This window comes from Mandrillus leucophaeus, unplaced genomic scaffold, assembly GCF_000951045.1.
Source record: "Mandrillus leucophaeus isolate KB7577 unplaced genomic scaffold, Mleu.le_1.0 Scaffold326, whole genome shotgun sequence".
NCBI classification, from domain to species: Eukaryota; Metazoa; Chordata; class Mammalia; order Primates; family Cercopithecidae; genus Mandrillus; species Mandrillus leucophaeus.
Window position 1 is genome coordinate 1,511,170 of NW_012103432.1, and position 13,843 is coordinate 1,525,012.

Here is a 13,843-nt window from a genome sequence, read left to right on the forward strand (position 1 = left end):
CGCCAGGCTGGAGTGCAGTGGTGTGATCTCGGCTCACTGCAACCTCCGTCTCCCGATTCACACGATTCTCCTGCCTCAGCCTCCCGAGTAGCTGGGACTACAGGAGCACACCACCACACCCAGATAATTTTTGTATTTTTAGTAGAGACAGAGTTTCACCATGTTGCCCAGGCTAGTGTGGAACTCCTGAGCTCAGACAATCCGACCGCCCCGGCTTCCCAAAGTGCTAGGATTACAGGTGTGAGCTACCGCGCCCGGCCAAGAGTTGATCTCAAAACAGGGAGATTATCCAGGTGAGCCTGATCTAATCACACGAGCCCTTTAAAAGCAGAGCATTTTTCTCCAACAGTGGCAGAAGAGGAGACAGAAAGATGTGCTTCAGCTGGCCCGGGAGCAAGCAAACATCCTTGTTGTGAACTACCAATAAATAGGGTTCATGTGGGAAGGAGTTGAGAGACCCCTAGGAGCTGAGGGTGGCCACCACTAGCAGCACACAACAAAACAGGGAAGTCGATCCCACAACCGCCAGGAACTGATTTCTGCAAACAAGAATGAGTGAGGAGATGGATTTTTCTCCAGAGCCTCCTATGAGATTTCAGCCTTGTCATACCCTGGGCAGGGAACCCAGACGCTCGGTAAATTACCAAGGACTACAAAATATCTCCCCAGGAGATTGTTTTGGGTGGTAGGAGGATACGGTTTAAAGAAAAGTTTTGAGTATGAATGTTTTCAGAGTCCAAGAACTCTCCATTAGCCAGTCTCACTATTACCTATCGTTTTAAACTCCCTATCACCCTTTCAATTACAGTAGCTGTCCCGGGGAAGCTTTTGTATTGTGTACCCTTTCTGGGGGAATGGGGCTGAGTAAGGAACGTAATAAAGCGGCCTAAACAGCATCTCCCTCTATCTTTGATATTTTGCCTAGAGAACGCCCTATCATGTCGCATATAAGCGATCGAGTTATGTATTTGTTGCTAGCTGAAGAGATTATTCCTTGATAACCGCTTGGTCCGGTCAGAATAGAAACGAATGGTACTCCTGTTCAAAGAACTACAAATCCCAGAAGGCCTTTCGGCCAGAGCGCCTGCGCATCGCGCGCTCCTTCCTTTCCGCTCCTCATCATCTGGAAAGACCCGCCCCGCGGTGCTGTCGCTCGCGCTGGAAGAAGCGGAAGAAGATGGCGCTCACCAGGTGGGTTGTTGATTGGGGTCCTCGATACGGAAGGGTCTGGGAGTACCAATCTTTTTCATTTCTCTTCCCATACTCTTGGGGCGGTGACCTGACCCGGGGCACAGAATGACGTGGGCCAAAACTACGGCTACGTCCTCCCGCTGGCCGCCGCTACGACTAGGCCTAGTCGAAGCTGGGGTCTTTCAGCGGTTTCCCGGGTTTCGTTCACCCCTCACCAAGGCCGAAAGCCGCGGCGTGGCCTCAGACACTGAAGACTGCATTTTTCGCTTAAGCATCTTGAGGGGAGCGAACAACGCTCCCTCAGGTCCGCGGCTCGGGCGAACAAGAAGGGGTTGGGGACGGTAGTGGCTTATTTGGGCGGAGTGAAGCGCACGGGCTGCGACTGCGCGGCTTTCCGGCCGTTTGCCTGTGTCCCGAAACAAGAATTCCTGAAAAAAGGGACCCGGAGCTTGACAGAGATTTAAATGAGCCACAGTAGTGGCAGCTGTCTGCTGATATGCGCCACTGCTCCGCACTTTAACTTTGGAGCTTAGAATTTCTTCCGTAGATAGAACCACCTCAGAGTTTTGCTGTTTCCGGTTACCTTAGTAACTGTCTGTAAAGTGCTCCTTGCCTTTAAGAAAAACATGCTTTTCAGTGGGAGAGTCCGAGAAGTTACGCTACCCCTGCTAGTCCCCAACCTTGCTGCCCCACCTTAAGTGGGAAAACTTTCCATGCGAACTGAACAGGAAAAGTCTAGTGTTCAGGAAGGTTGTAGAGAAAGTAGTCCTTTTAGGACATAAACTTGAGCCCTCTTAACACCCTTCATTCTCCTCACGCATGTTTTTTTGTTTTTTGGGGTTTTTTTTGTTTTTTTCTGGCCGATGACAGTATGAATCCAAAAAATTACTTTGGGAATTACTGTTGGTGCTTTGCTCTGTCCTGAGGATTGTGTACACAGAAGAAAATCTGTCTTTGGCAACAGGGAAGATGGGGTACAAGGTATACAGACATAAAACAATCACAGAACACAAAATGCACATTTGTGTTATACTAACCTTAGTGCAAAAAGAATTAGATGGAATAAGTTGTGTGGGCTGGAGAGTTTTCTTTCCCCTCTCCTTTCTAAAAATTTTTTTGCCTTTTTTTTTTAAAAAACTATTTTTTTGAGATGAAGTCTCGCTGTGTTGGCCAGGTTGGTCTTTAACTCTTGGCCTCAAGCAGTCCTCCTGTTTCGGCCTCCAAAAGTGCCAGGCGTGAGCCACCATGCCCGGCATCTGAATTTTTTTTTTAATAAAAAGCTAGAAATGGGGTGTCACTGCGTTGGCCAGGGTGGTCTTCAATTCCTGGCCTCCATCAGTCTTCTCACCTAGGCTTCCCAAACTGCTGGGATTGCAGGCATGAGCTACCATGCCCAGCCAAGAGTTTTTTCTTTAGTAAATGTTACAGGCAGCAAACATTTGAGTACCCTCCAGGTGTGAGACACTGTGTCATAGACTAGTAAAATTATGAGGGGAGACTTCGTGGAAAAGGTGGAATTTGAAATGGACACACAGGAAAAATTTCTAGAGATGTGATGGGTATTTTTTTATTTTATTTTTTGATGCAGGATCTCACTCTTGCCCAGGCTGGAGTGCAGTGGCCCAATCACAGCCCACTGCATCTTCAACCTCCCAAGGCTCAGGTGATCCTCCTGCCTCAGAGTAACTGGGACTATAGACGCTTGCCTTGATGCCCAGTTAATTGTTGGTTTTTTAGTAGAGGTGGGGTTTTGCCATGTTGCCCAGCCTGTTCTTAAACTGGGCTTAACTGATCCACCCATCTCAGCCACCACATCGTGTGGCCTGTGATGGGTATTGTGTGCTTAAAATTGCAATGGCAGAATGCAGTATTCAAATGACCAGTCTTGGGGACTCCAGAGCTTTCCATACCTACCATCTGGGGTTCCTCAGTATTCTTTGTAACATCTTTTAAACCAGTAAACGCATTTCCCTGAGTTCTGTGAGCTACCCTAGCAAATTAGTTGAACCTGAGGATGAGGTCATGGGAACCCTGGTTTGTAGTCAGTTGGCCGGTGACCTGGACCTACTATTGGCATCTGAAGTGAGGGCAGTCTTGAGGGACTGAGCCCTCAACCTGTGACATCTGACACTATCTCCAGGTAGATAACATCAAAAATGAATTGAATTAGAGGACACTTGACTGGTGTCCAGTAAACAATTGATAGCTTGCTTGATACGTGGGGAAAAACCATCATGTATCTGGTATCAGAAGTGTTGTGTGTTGTTGATTGTTGAGTGAAATAATAGGAGAAACTGAATTTGTTTTAATTTTATACTCTATCCACATGGAGCTTACATTCTACTGGGATAGAAAGACTATGAGTAAAATCATAATGCAATTTCAGGTAATACACGCTAGGAATAAAAGAGGGTTAGAGAGTGACTCAAAGTTTGGGGTGAAGTGGCTATTTTGGGTAAGATGGTCAGAAAACAGCTCTAGAGAGAGGTAACTGAGCAGAGACATGAGTGCTAAGATGCAAGCTGTTGAAAGATCTGGGGCTACTCTAGGCATACTGCCTATGGGATAGCCCTGCTCCTCAAGGAGCAGTCAAAAAAGAAGAGATCTGGAGAAGAGTTTTCTATAAAAGCATACGAAAGTTTGTTCTGTGTTTTCGTTTTTGTTTTTTTGATTATGTTATGTTTGTTTTGTTTTTTGAGGCAGAGTCTCACTCTCACCCAGGCTGGAGTGCAGTGGAGCAATCTCAGCTCACTGCAAACTCCACCTCCCAGGTTCAAGTGATTTTCCTGCCTCAGCTGGGATTACAGGCATCCGCCACCATGCCTGGCTAATTTTTGTATTTTTAGTAGAGACAGGGCTTCACTATGTTGACATGGCTGGTCTTGAACTCCTGGCCTCAAGTAATCCACCTGCTTTGACCTCCCAAAGTGTTGGGATTACAGGTGTGAGCCACCTCGCCCAGCCGGAAAAATTGTAATTGATTGAGACAGACAGACAGATTTTATGGCAGAAGAAATAGCCAGTGTGAAGATCCTGAGATGGCTTAAGGAAAGATAAGAAGGCTATAGCGAAATGAAGATGGTGAGTGCCGGGGAAGAGTGTATTTATTTCTCCTACAGCATTTAAGGAGCTCCAGCTGTGAGGTTAAAAGTCTTGGAGCATTAGGGATGAAAGAAGTATAAGGTGTGATTCCCGCAGAGCTGCTCACAGTCTTGTGAAAACAGAGTAGATAAATGAGTAGATGATTGCAGTACAGTAAGATAATGTTGTAGTAGTGGTATATAGAGGGTTGTAGGGGAGCATAGAGACGGGCATTTAACCCAAACTGGAAGAGTCATGGTACAGCCCTAAAACTATCAAACATACGGAACCTGTATTGAAAGTGCCTAGATACTATGCCAACAGGTTCATGGATTTCTCTCATTTAATATTTATAAGAACCTTATGAAGTAGATACTCTTATGAACTATTATTACAGTTGAGAAAACAGATTCAGAGAGGTAAGTAGCTTATCCAGGTTAGTAAGTGGCATAGGTCAGATCTGAATTCTAAGCCTAGCCATCACTTACCGCCCCGGACTGGATTAGATCCCTATCATGTAGACTCATAGCATCTGTATCTGAACATCATAACTTAACATGTGTAATTATAGATTTGTGTGATTTTTTTTTTTTTGGTCTCTGTCTCTGCAAGACTAAGCTGTCTTTCTCTGTTTATAGTCTCATGCCTAGCATAGTGCTTGAACCCAAATAATAAATATTTTTGAATAATTAATAAGCTCTGCTACTTAGATATGCTTACTATTCAAGAATCACAAAGGAACTAAGGTTGTTTTCTCCATATTCAGCCATCAGGATCCTTTTGTAGTACTTTAGAGTATCACTATAATACTTTAATACTTAAAAGTTGTTAAGAACAGTTTAGTAGAAAGGTTACCTTGACTAAAGAATAAGCTGCATCTTCAGGGCTTCTGCTTTGATTCTTTGGTCTCTTAAGTTTTTTTGTTGTTGTTGTTTGTTTGTTTTAGAAGGAGTTTTGCTGTTGTTGCGCAGGCTAGAGCAAAAAGAACTAGGATTAGAACAAAGAGGTAGATAAAATAAACACGAGTTGTGTATTTAAGTGCCAAGGGAATCTAGAATGAAATTTAAAACTTAGAGGCCAGGCCAGCCACGGTGGCTCACACCTGTAATCCCAGCACTTTGGGAGGCCGAGATGGGTGGATCACCTGAGGTCAGGAGTTGAAGAACAGCCTGACCAACATGGTGAAACCCTGTCTCTACTGAAAATACAAAAATTAGCCGGGTGTGATGCCGCACATCTGTAATCCCAGCTACTTGGGAGGGTGAGGCAGGAAAATTACTTGAACCCGGGAGGTGGGGGCTGCAGTGAGCCGAGATGGTGCCACTGCACTCCAGCCTGGGTGACACAGAGAGACTCTGTCTCAAAAAGAAAAAATAAAGACAAATATGGAAGCGTGGCCGAATGTGGTGGCTCACGCCTGTAATTCCAGCACTTTGAGAGGCCGAAGTCAGCAGATTACTTGAGGTCAAGTTCAAGACCAGCCTGGCCAACATGGTGAAACCCCATCTCTACTAAAATTGCAAAAATTAGCGTGGTGTGGTGACACATGCCTGTCATCCCAGCTACTTGGGAGGCTGAGGCAGGAGAATCACTTGAACCCAGGAGGCAGAGGTTGCACAGAGTGGAGATGGTACCACTGTATTCCAGCCTGGGCAACAGAGTGAGACTCTTTCTCAAAAAAAAAAAAAAAAGGGAAATACGGAAGCATAAATGCTTAAGAGTTTGTCTATTATCTGAAATATATGTTAATTTTTTATTCTGGACATCATTTGCTATTGTCCTAGTCAGATGTTTTTACTGTGTGTCTTTGAGTACTTCTGTCTTCCATGTTATAAAATGACTAATATTGAGTACTACCATAAATCATTGAAAAATCGGCTGTTTCGCTGAAAAGTAAAAGCATTGTAGGAAAATTTGTCTCTGTGGCCAAGTTGCAGTGGTCAAATTAAACATAAGCGTTTTTTAAATTTCTGACTTTTATTATCTTTGCTTATAGCTTTTTACCTGCACCTACTCAGCTATCTCAGGACCAGCTTGAGGCTGAAGAAAAGGCAAGATCCCAAAGATCGCGGCAGACCTCACTGGTCTCCTCCCGAAGAGAGCCTCCCCCGTACGGATACCGGAAAGGCTGGATACCTCGGTTATTAGAGGTACATATGGATCTTAAGTTTAAATTTATTAAGTTGTGCTGAAATTTATAGCACACTATAACATAAATTTAAATGTTAGGACCTCTGATTATGAATGTCAGTGTGATAGAAATTCTGGTTATGCACTCTCAAGATGTATATTTCACTCAGAAGATGTATCATTTTCTTTTTGCTTATTATCTGTCACTGCTTTGTGGTCACTAGAGAATTGTACTATTTGTCTATTCCTATATCAAACTATTAAATATTTACAAGAAAACTAACATTTTGTAAATCCAGGAATTACAGCATATGGAAAATAATGGGAAGGTAAAAAGATAAGAGAGATGAAAGTGGATTTCATGTTTGGGCTCCTCCTCCCCTCCGGTAATACCACATAACCCTGAAGAGAGAACTTTACTTCAGGGAAAACTCCAGTAGCACTTCCTTTACTAATTTCTTTTTCTTCACTTGTTTTCTTATCTTTAATTTGAGAATGTTAATATATATATGATATATAGGTTAAATATGTTTTTGTGGGTATAAGAGACAAAATTTGGTTGATTTGAAGGCAATGAGGGAGAAGGAACCATCTGGAATAGCCCTTTCTATTGCTAGCTTGTTGCCAAAGAACAAGCCTCCGGTCGGGCGCAGTGGCTCACACCTGTAATCCCAGCACTTTGGGGGGCCGAGGCGGGCAGATCACCTGAGGTCAGGAGTTTGAGACCAGCCTGACCAATATGGAGCAACCCCATCTCTACTAAAAATACAAAATTAGCCAGGCGTGGTGGCTCGTGCCTGTAATCCCAGCTATTCCGGAAGCTGAGGCAGGAGAATTGCTTGAACCTGGGAGGCGGAGGTTACAGTGAGCTGAGATCGCACCGTTGTACTCCAGCCTGGACAACAACAGCAAAACTCTGTCTCAATAAAAAATAAAAATAAAAAGAGCAAGCTTCCTTGGCAGCACCTATTCTAATTACTCAGGATCCTTTACATTAATTAATTAGTTTTATTTTTGGGATGGAATCTCACTGCATTTCCCAGGCTGGGGTGCAGTGGTGTGATCTCAGCTCACTGCAACCTCCACCTCCCAGGTTCAAGTGATTCTCCTGCCTCAGCCTTCCAAGTAGCCAGGATTTTACAGGCACAGGCCATCATGCCTAGCTAATTTTCTGTATTTTTAGTGAAGACAGGGTTTCACCATGTTGGCTAGGCTGGTTTTGAACTCCTGACTTCAGATGATCCGCCTGCCTCGGCTTCCCGAAGTGCTGGGATTACAGGCCTGAGCCACCGCACCTGGCCTACATTAATTTAATACGTATTCCTTTCCCTGATTCTAGGGCAGCCTTCCCATGCTTGACTACTATCTTCACTAGGGAGAAAAGCAAACATTTGAGACACATATTTCCTCCTCAGGACTCCCTCCACTTTAATCAAGTCTTTTCTCTCTCAGTATTCCTTCTGATTCCTGCATATTTTGCTTCTTCATGTCCCAGCAAATATTTCTGCCCTATTAAAAATCTGAAGTGCCTATTACCATTCCCAGTTATTTTCGTTTTATCACTTTTCTTTTTTTTTTTTTTATTTTAAAGACAAAAATCTCGCCCTGTCACCCAGGCTAGAGTGTAGGGGTGCGATCTCAGCTCACTGCAACCTCTGCCTCAGCCTCCCAAGTAGCTGGGATTATAGGCGCGCATCACCATACCTGGCTAATTTTTGTGTTTTTAGTAGAGGCAGAGTTTCGCCATGTTGGCCAGGCTGGTCTTGAGCTCCTGACCTCAAGCAATCCACCTGCCTTGGCCTCCCAACGTGCTGGGATTACAGGTGTGAGCCACTAAGCCCAGCCATCACCCCATCACTTTTCTTTGTTCTGTCCTTACTGGTTATGATTTTTACTTCGCAAGTATGAAGGGCTCATGCCTTTTTTCACATGCCTTCAAGTAGTGATCGTAGTATCCACTGAATTGATAGTTGTAGCTTAGAGTCCTACCAGAAGCCATCTGTATTCTCAATCTCTTCCATATCTCAGTCCCCTGGCTACCAGACTTTTTTTTTTTTTTTTTTTTTTTGAGACGGAGTCTTGCTCTGTCACCAGACTGGAGTACAGTGGCGCAATCTCAGCTCACTGCAACCTCGCCTCCCGGGTTCAAGCAGTTCTCTGCCTCAGCCTCCCGAATAGCTGGGATTACAGGCGTCTGCCACCTCGCCCGGCTAATTTTTTTGTATTTTTAGTAGAAACGGGATTTCACCATCTTGGCCAGGCTGGTCTTGAACTCCTGACCTCGTGATCCACCTGCCTCGGCCTCCCAAAGTGCTGGGATTACAGCTGTGAGCCACCGCACCCGGCCCATACTCTTTATTAGAGTTTATAAGAGGAACACCCAACTAGATCATATCTTGTCCTATGTATTCCAAAAAACCCACATGTAGGTTTTTTTGTTGTTTTTTTGTCAGCTTTCCTCTGGTCCTTATGAATGCTGGTGTGTGAAGGCCAGTCATATTGCAATTATTAAGGGATTTTTGTTGCTTTTGTTTTCTCTGATAGTGTAATTTGTGGGAGGCAGAGCAAGATGAAAGATTATCAAGGAGTCTTACCTGGGGAAAAAAAGTAGTGATTGGCAGTGTCATCTAATAGAGGAGTTGAGTGTCTCTGTTGAGGCATTATAAATATTGTTTGGTATGTCAATAGGTTGCACCATGAGGGTGACAGGTGACAGGCATCACCTTACATAGAAAGGAAATCTCATCCATGCATTTCAGCATTACGATACTTGGTTGCTATTAGGTTTTTAGATTCCTACTTGACTATTAGTGGTTTTATATATCCTGGTGGAACAGAACAGTTTATTTGAAAATCAAGTTGAAATAGCCAGCTAATCTGGAAATGCTATGGATGCTGCTTGAGGGGAGTGAATGTTCTGTGGAAGAAGGCATTTTATTCTAGTTTTCAAAATAAAAGCTATGATTTTCTGGCAATCTTAATGACCACATAATGCTACATCTACAGTTCTGAAGTGCTTATTATAGTTGAAAAACTCTAGCAAATCCAAGCATGTGTCAGATTGATGGCCTGGGTACGGGAAGCACTTTTCTTAGGAATGCTTTAACTCTTTCTCATTTACAAGAAAATGTCTCTCAGCGTTATTCTCTTGGTTTTCAAAAACTTCAAACATCTCTTTAGCAAATAAGCATATTGTACTTAGGAACTCATATATCTTAGATCTAATGGAGTATTACTTAAAGAGGTCTTGTAAAAGTGAATATTTTCTTTTTTTTTTCTGTCAAACCCCCTCTAAATGATTAAATTTAATTTGTGTTTTCTATCATTTCTTAATAGTACTCGTTTGGCTGTTTTGAGCTAAAAGAAAGGTATTTCATAGTAGTAGAAAATACAAAGCTTTTCGGAGTTTCAAACGATCTGGTTCAGGTGCTGCATATAATACCTGCGAGATCTCAGGAAAACCACTTAATTTTTCTAAACCTGAATGTTTCCATTTAAAATACAATGATGTTAAAGAGTTACAAGGATTAAATGAGATAATACAAGTGTGAATCATGTTTAAAGTGTACTAAGCAAATACTGCTAAATTTTTTAACACTACTTAAAAATTATACTTGATCCTCATGTTTGCTTGATAAACCTTTTCAAAATATTACATTTCATCAGCAAACTTTATTTAGCTTGTTCTACTTTAGCAGTCTCAGTTCTCTCTCCTAAATAATTATGTATAATCACTAGTAGAAATGTAGTAAACTCATTTCTGGATCCTTCCTGTTGTATTCATTTGCTTCTCACATAACAATAAATAATATGTTAATAAAATCTGATTCCAAGAAAAAATCTTTTATATTTCTGTCCCAAATGTAGCTTTACCTGTTCCTCACTAAAATATGTATATATATGCTAAAATATATGCACATATATTTTGCCTTGTCCTAGCCATTTTGCTTAGTTTTGTCCTGCATATATGAAATCCACATTGTCTTGCTATATTCTGTAAGTCCCTTCATGATCTGGTGTTTTTTACTCATATAACTTGTGCCTCAAGCTCTGCTGTCCTTATTAAGCTGTTAGCCCCACTGAATTCTCATTTCCTAAAATATGCCAAGCTCATTCTTGCAGCAGGGCCTTCACATTGGCTATTTGATCCGTCTAGAAAATGCTTCGCGCGCGTGTGTGTGTGTGTGTGTACACACATCTTCCCATGACTGCTTTCTAATCATTCAGGCTTTAGCTCACATGTTACTTCTTCACAAAGGCTGTCCCCAGCCACCCTATCAAAAGTAGCCCCTTTTCCCAGTCTTGATCTTTATGTTACTTTCATGGTACTTATCACAAGCCAAAGAATGTTTTTTTTTCTATCTTTGCCTACTAGAACGTAAACTCCGCAAGAGACAGGGACCTCTGCTGTATCTCTAGCATCTAACATACTAAGGACTCAACAATTACTTGTTGAATGAATGAATATATCTTGAATGTCAAATGATGATTAACTATTTTATTTAACTACTTCTAATGTGTAGGATTTTGGAGATGGAGGTGCCTTCCCAGAGATCCATGTGGCCCAGTATCCACTGGATATGGGACGAAAGAAAAAAATGTCGAATGCACTGGCCATTCAGGTGGATTCTGAAGGAAAAATTAAATATGATGCAATCGCTCGACAAGGACAGTCAAAAGACAAGGTAATCCTCTCATGTTTTCCCTCAATGATATTTTAGGAAACATTTTAAATTTTGTGGACGTGATGAATCTCTTACTGTTTGAATTATGTTAAAAGTAGCAATGGCTGGACCTGGTGGTTTGTACCTATATTCCCAGCTACTTGGGCGGCAGAGGCAGGAGGTTTGATTGAGCCCAAGAGTTTGAGGATACAGCGAGCCACTGCACTCTTGCTTGGGTGGCAATACCTTGTTTTAAAAGGGGGAAAAAAGTACATTTTAAAACAGTTACTTTATATTACTAGCATTCTAAAACTGCCAGTAAATTTTTTAAAATCTGCAATCCCAGAGCCTTACCATCAACTTTTAATTTCTCCTGTAGTTTCTTCTAGTTTTTTCCTGTAGTCTTTACTGATTTCCTCCATGTACTTAGAGTACTTAGGTATTTAATAGCTCATTTGAATATAATAAATTACACAAACTTCCTTTGCCCTAAATTAAATACAAAACTAGCATTTGCTATCCAGATTTAGGATGGCCCTGCTACGAAGTAATCCATAGGCCAAAAATAAAATTTGCTTAAAATAATCTCATCACAGAACAGCTACACTCAGGGCCAAGGAACTATTTTTAAGAAGACCTAGTTTTTTTTTTTTTTTTTTCCTTGTAAATAAATACTCAAGATAGAAGTGAAAGATTTCTTTAGAACTGATGATGTTTGGAAAAATACTTGAGAGCTTTCAATACCTATCATTTGCCTCTCTGTCCCCCGCAAACTTTTTCAATTTACCCTCTAAAATAACACTAACAACCCATCCTTTTCTTCTGCATCATGGCTGCTGAGCTTTGGGGGGAAGACAATTGTGCAGTCATGCAGATTTATATCTCCTGTTTCAGCTCAGCTCCCTTGGTACTCCTGCCAAACTTTAATTCCTACTCCTCTCATCCCATCTCATTCTTAGCAGGTGACTCCCCCATCTATTTGGATATAAAGACTATTGGAAGAAAATTGTCAATTTTCTTCATCCTGCACTGTGTTTTTTCTTTGACTTTTACTTTTGTTTTTGCATGAAATGCCTTCTTCTGTCTAAGCCTAATCTTTTTTTTATTTTTATTTTTTTGTTTTTTTGAGACAGAGTCTTCTTCAGTTGCCCAGGCTGGAGTGCAGTGATCATGATCATGGCTCACTGAAGCCTCAACTTCCTGGGCTCAAGCAATCCTCCCACCTCAGCCTCTCAAGTGACTGAGACCCCAGGTGTGCACCACCATGCCCGGCTAATTTATTATTTTTTTGTAGAGGTGGGATATCCCTATGTTGCTCAAGCTGGTGTTGAAGTTTTGGGCTCAAGCAATCCTCCTGCCTCCACCACCCAAAGTGCTGGGATCACAGGCGTGAGCCACTGCACCTGGATCTACACCTAATCTTGCCATATGTGTTCTGGATCTCAATCCCTTCCCTCTTTCTTTAGGAACCTTACCTACTAGTTAATCTCAACAGTTCTTCACCTCTCCTCTTCTAATGGCTCTTTCCTGTTAGCATTTGAATGTGCTTGTTTTTCTTGTCATTTGTTTGTTTATTCTTTTTTAGATTGTAGTACCATGGCACCCTCATAGCTCATTGCAGCCTTGAACTCTTGGGTTCAGGCGATCATCCTACCTCAGCCTCCTGAGTAGCTGGGACTACAGGCACGCACCACCATGCCCAGCTAATTTTTTAATTTTTAATGGAGAAGAGGGCTCACTATTTTGCCCAGGCTGGTCGTGAACTCCTGGGCTGAAACAATCCTCCCTCCTTAGCCTCCCAAAGCACTGGGATTATAGGTGTGAGCCACCATACCTGGCCTTTGTTTTCTGCTTTATTTTTGCTTCATAACAACCACCTCAGTAAAGCCATAACTTTGCTAAACAAATGATCATGGCTTTAATTTAATTTTATTTTTTTGAGATTGGATCTTCCTCTGTCTCCCAAGCTAGAGTACAGTGGTGTGATCATGGCTCGCTGCAGCCTTGACCTCCAGGGCTCAAGTGATCCTCTCACCTCTGCCTCCCAAGTAACTGGGACTGCAAGCACACACCACCACACCTGGCTACTTTTTTTTTTTTTTTTTTTGGAGACGGAGTCTTGCTCTGTATCCCAAGTAGCTGGTACTATAGGCACCCACCACCATGCCCAGCTAATTTTTTGTATTTTTAGTAGAGATGGGGTTTCACTGTTAGCCAGGATGGTCTCAATCTCCTGACCTTGTGATCCGCCCACCTTGACCTCCCAAAGTGCTGAGATTATAGGCGTGAGGCTGCCTGGCCTTTGTTATCTTTTGAAAGATAGGCTTTTCCCTGAGTACCTACTCTCAGTGTTCCCTCTAGCTACCACCTAATTTTCTTCACTTTTTTCAGACTTCTTTCAGGAGTTGTTTTTGCCCTATTCTTCACTTTCCTTTCACTCTTCAATTCACTACAAAATGGCCTCACCTAAACCAGTTTGATGAGGTGCTCCCTGGCAAAGGTCTCTTAACACATTTTTTTACAGCCCATTCTCTTTATATATATATTTTTTCTTTTAATCATTCTGTGACTCTAACCAAAAAACACAGCACATTCTCTTTAACTAATGTAATTTGTTTGCCACTCATATGCTGATAGACTGTTCAATCTGTGTCCAGCCCAGTATTCTCTGCTGGGCTGTAGGTCCTTATATCTTACTGTCTACAAGGGCAAGTGTATCTGCATTTCCCTAAAGTGCTACTTAATCAAATCCAAACTTAAATACATAATTTTCCATT

At 42.2% G+C, this 13,843-nt stretch overlaps 3 protein-coding genes across 5 annotated transcripts in view; 1 reads left to right on the top strand and 2 right to left on the bottom strand.

Moving 5' to 3' along the window:
- LOC105545357 (chromosome unknown open reading frame, human C14orf178) overlaps nucleotides 1-1,331 on the bottom strand; it is a 9,242-nt gene extending 7,911 nt beyond the window's left edge. The window contains exon 1 of the mRNA XM_011988273.1: nucleotides 1,189-1,331. The gene's annotated coding sequence lies outside the window, so the exon portion shown is untranslated. The remainder of the gene's footprint in view (nucleotides 1-1,188) is intronic.
- The window catches only part of SNW1 (SNW domain containing 1), a 57,332-nt gene continuing 44,593 nt past the window's right edge, over nucleotides 1,105-13,843 (top strand). For 2 of the 3 annotated variants that reach the window (XM_011988269.1, XM_011988271.1), the window contains exons 1-3: nucleotides 1,121-1,191; nucleotides 6,269-6,422; nucleotides 10,926-11,087. In XM_011988269.1, coding sequence (XP_011843659.1) covers nucleotides 1,178-1,191; nucleotides 6,269-6,422; nucleotides 10,926-11,087 — 330 coding nt within the window. In that variant the 5' untranslated portion in view covers nucleotides 1,121-1,177. Of the gene's footprint in view, nucleotides 1,192-6,268; nucleotides 6,423-10,925; nucleotides 11,088-13,843 lie in introns of all 3 variants that reach the window. The other variant, XM_011988272.1, reaches the window with a different exon arrangement.
- The window catches only part of SLIRP (SRA stem-loop interacting RNA binding protein), a 65,773-nt gene continuing 53,529 nt past the window's right edge, over nucleotides 1,600-13,843 (bottom strand). The window contains exon 5 of the transcript XR_001006905.1: nucleotides 1,600-1,619. The gene's annotated coding sequence lies outside the window, so the exon portion shown is untranslated. The remainder of the gene's footprint in view (nucleotides 1,620-13,843) is intronic.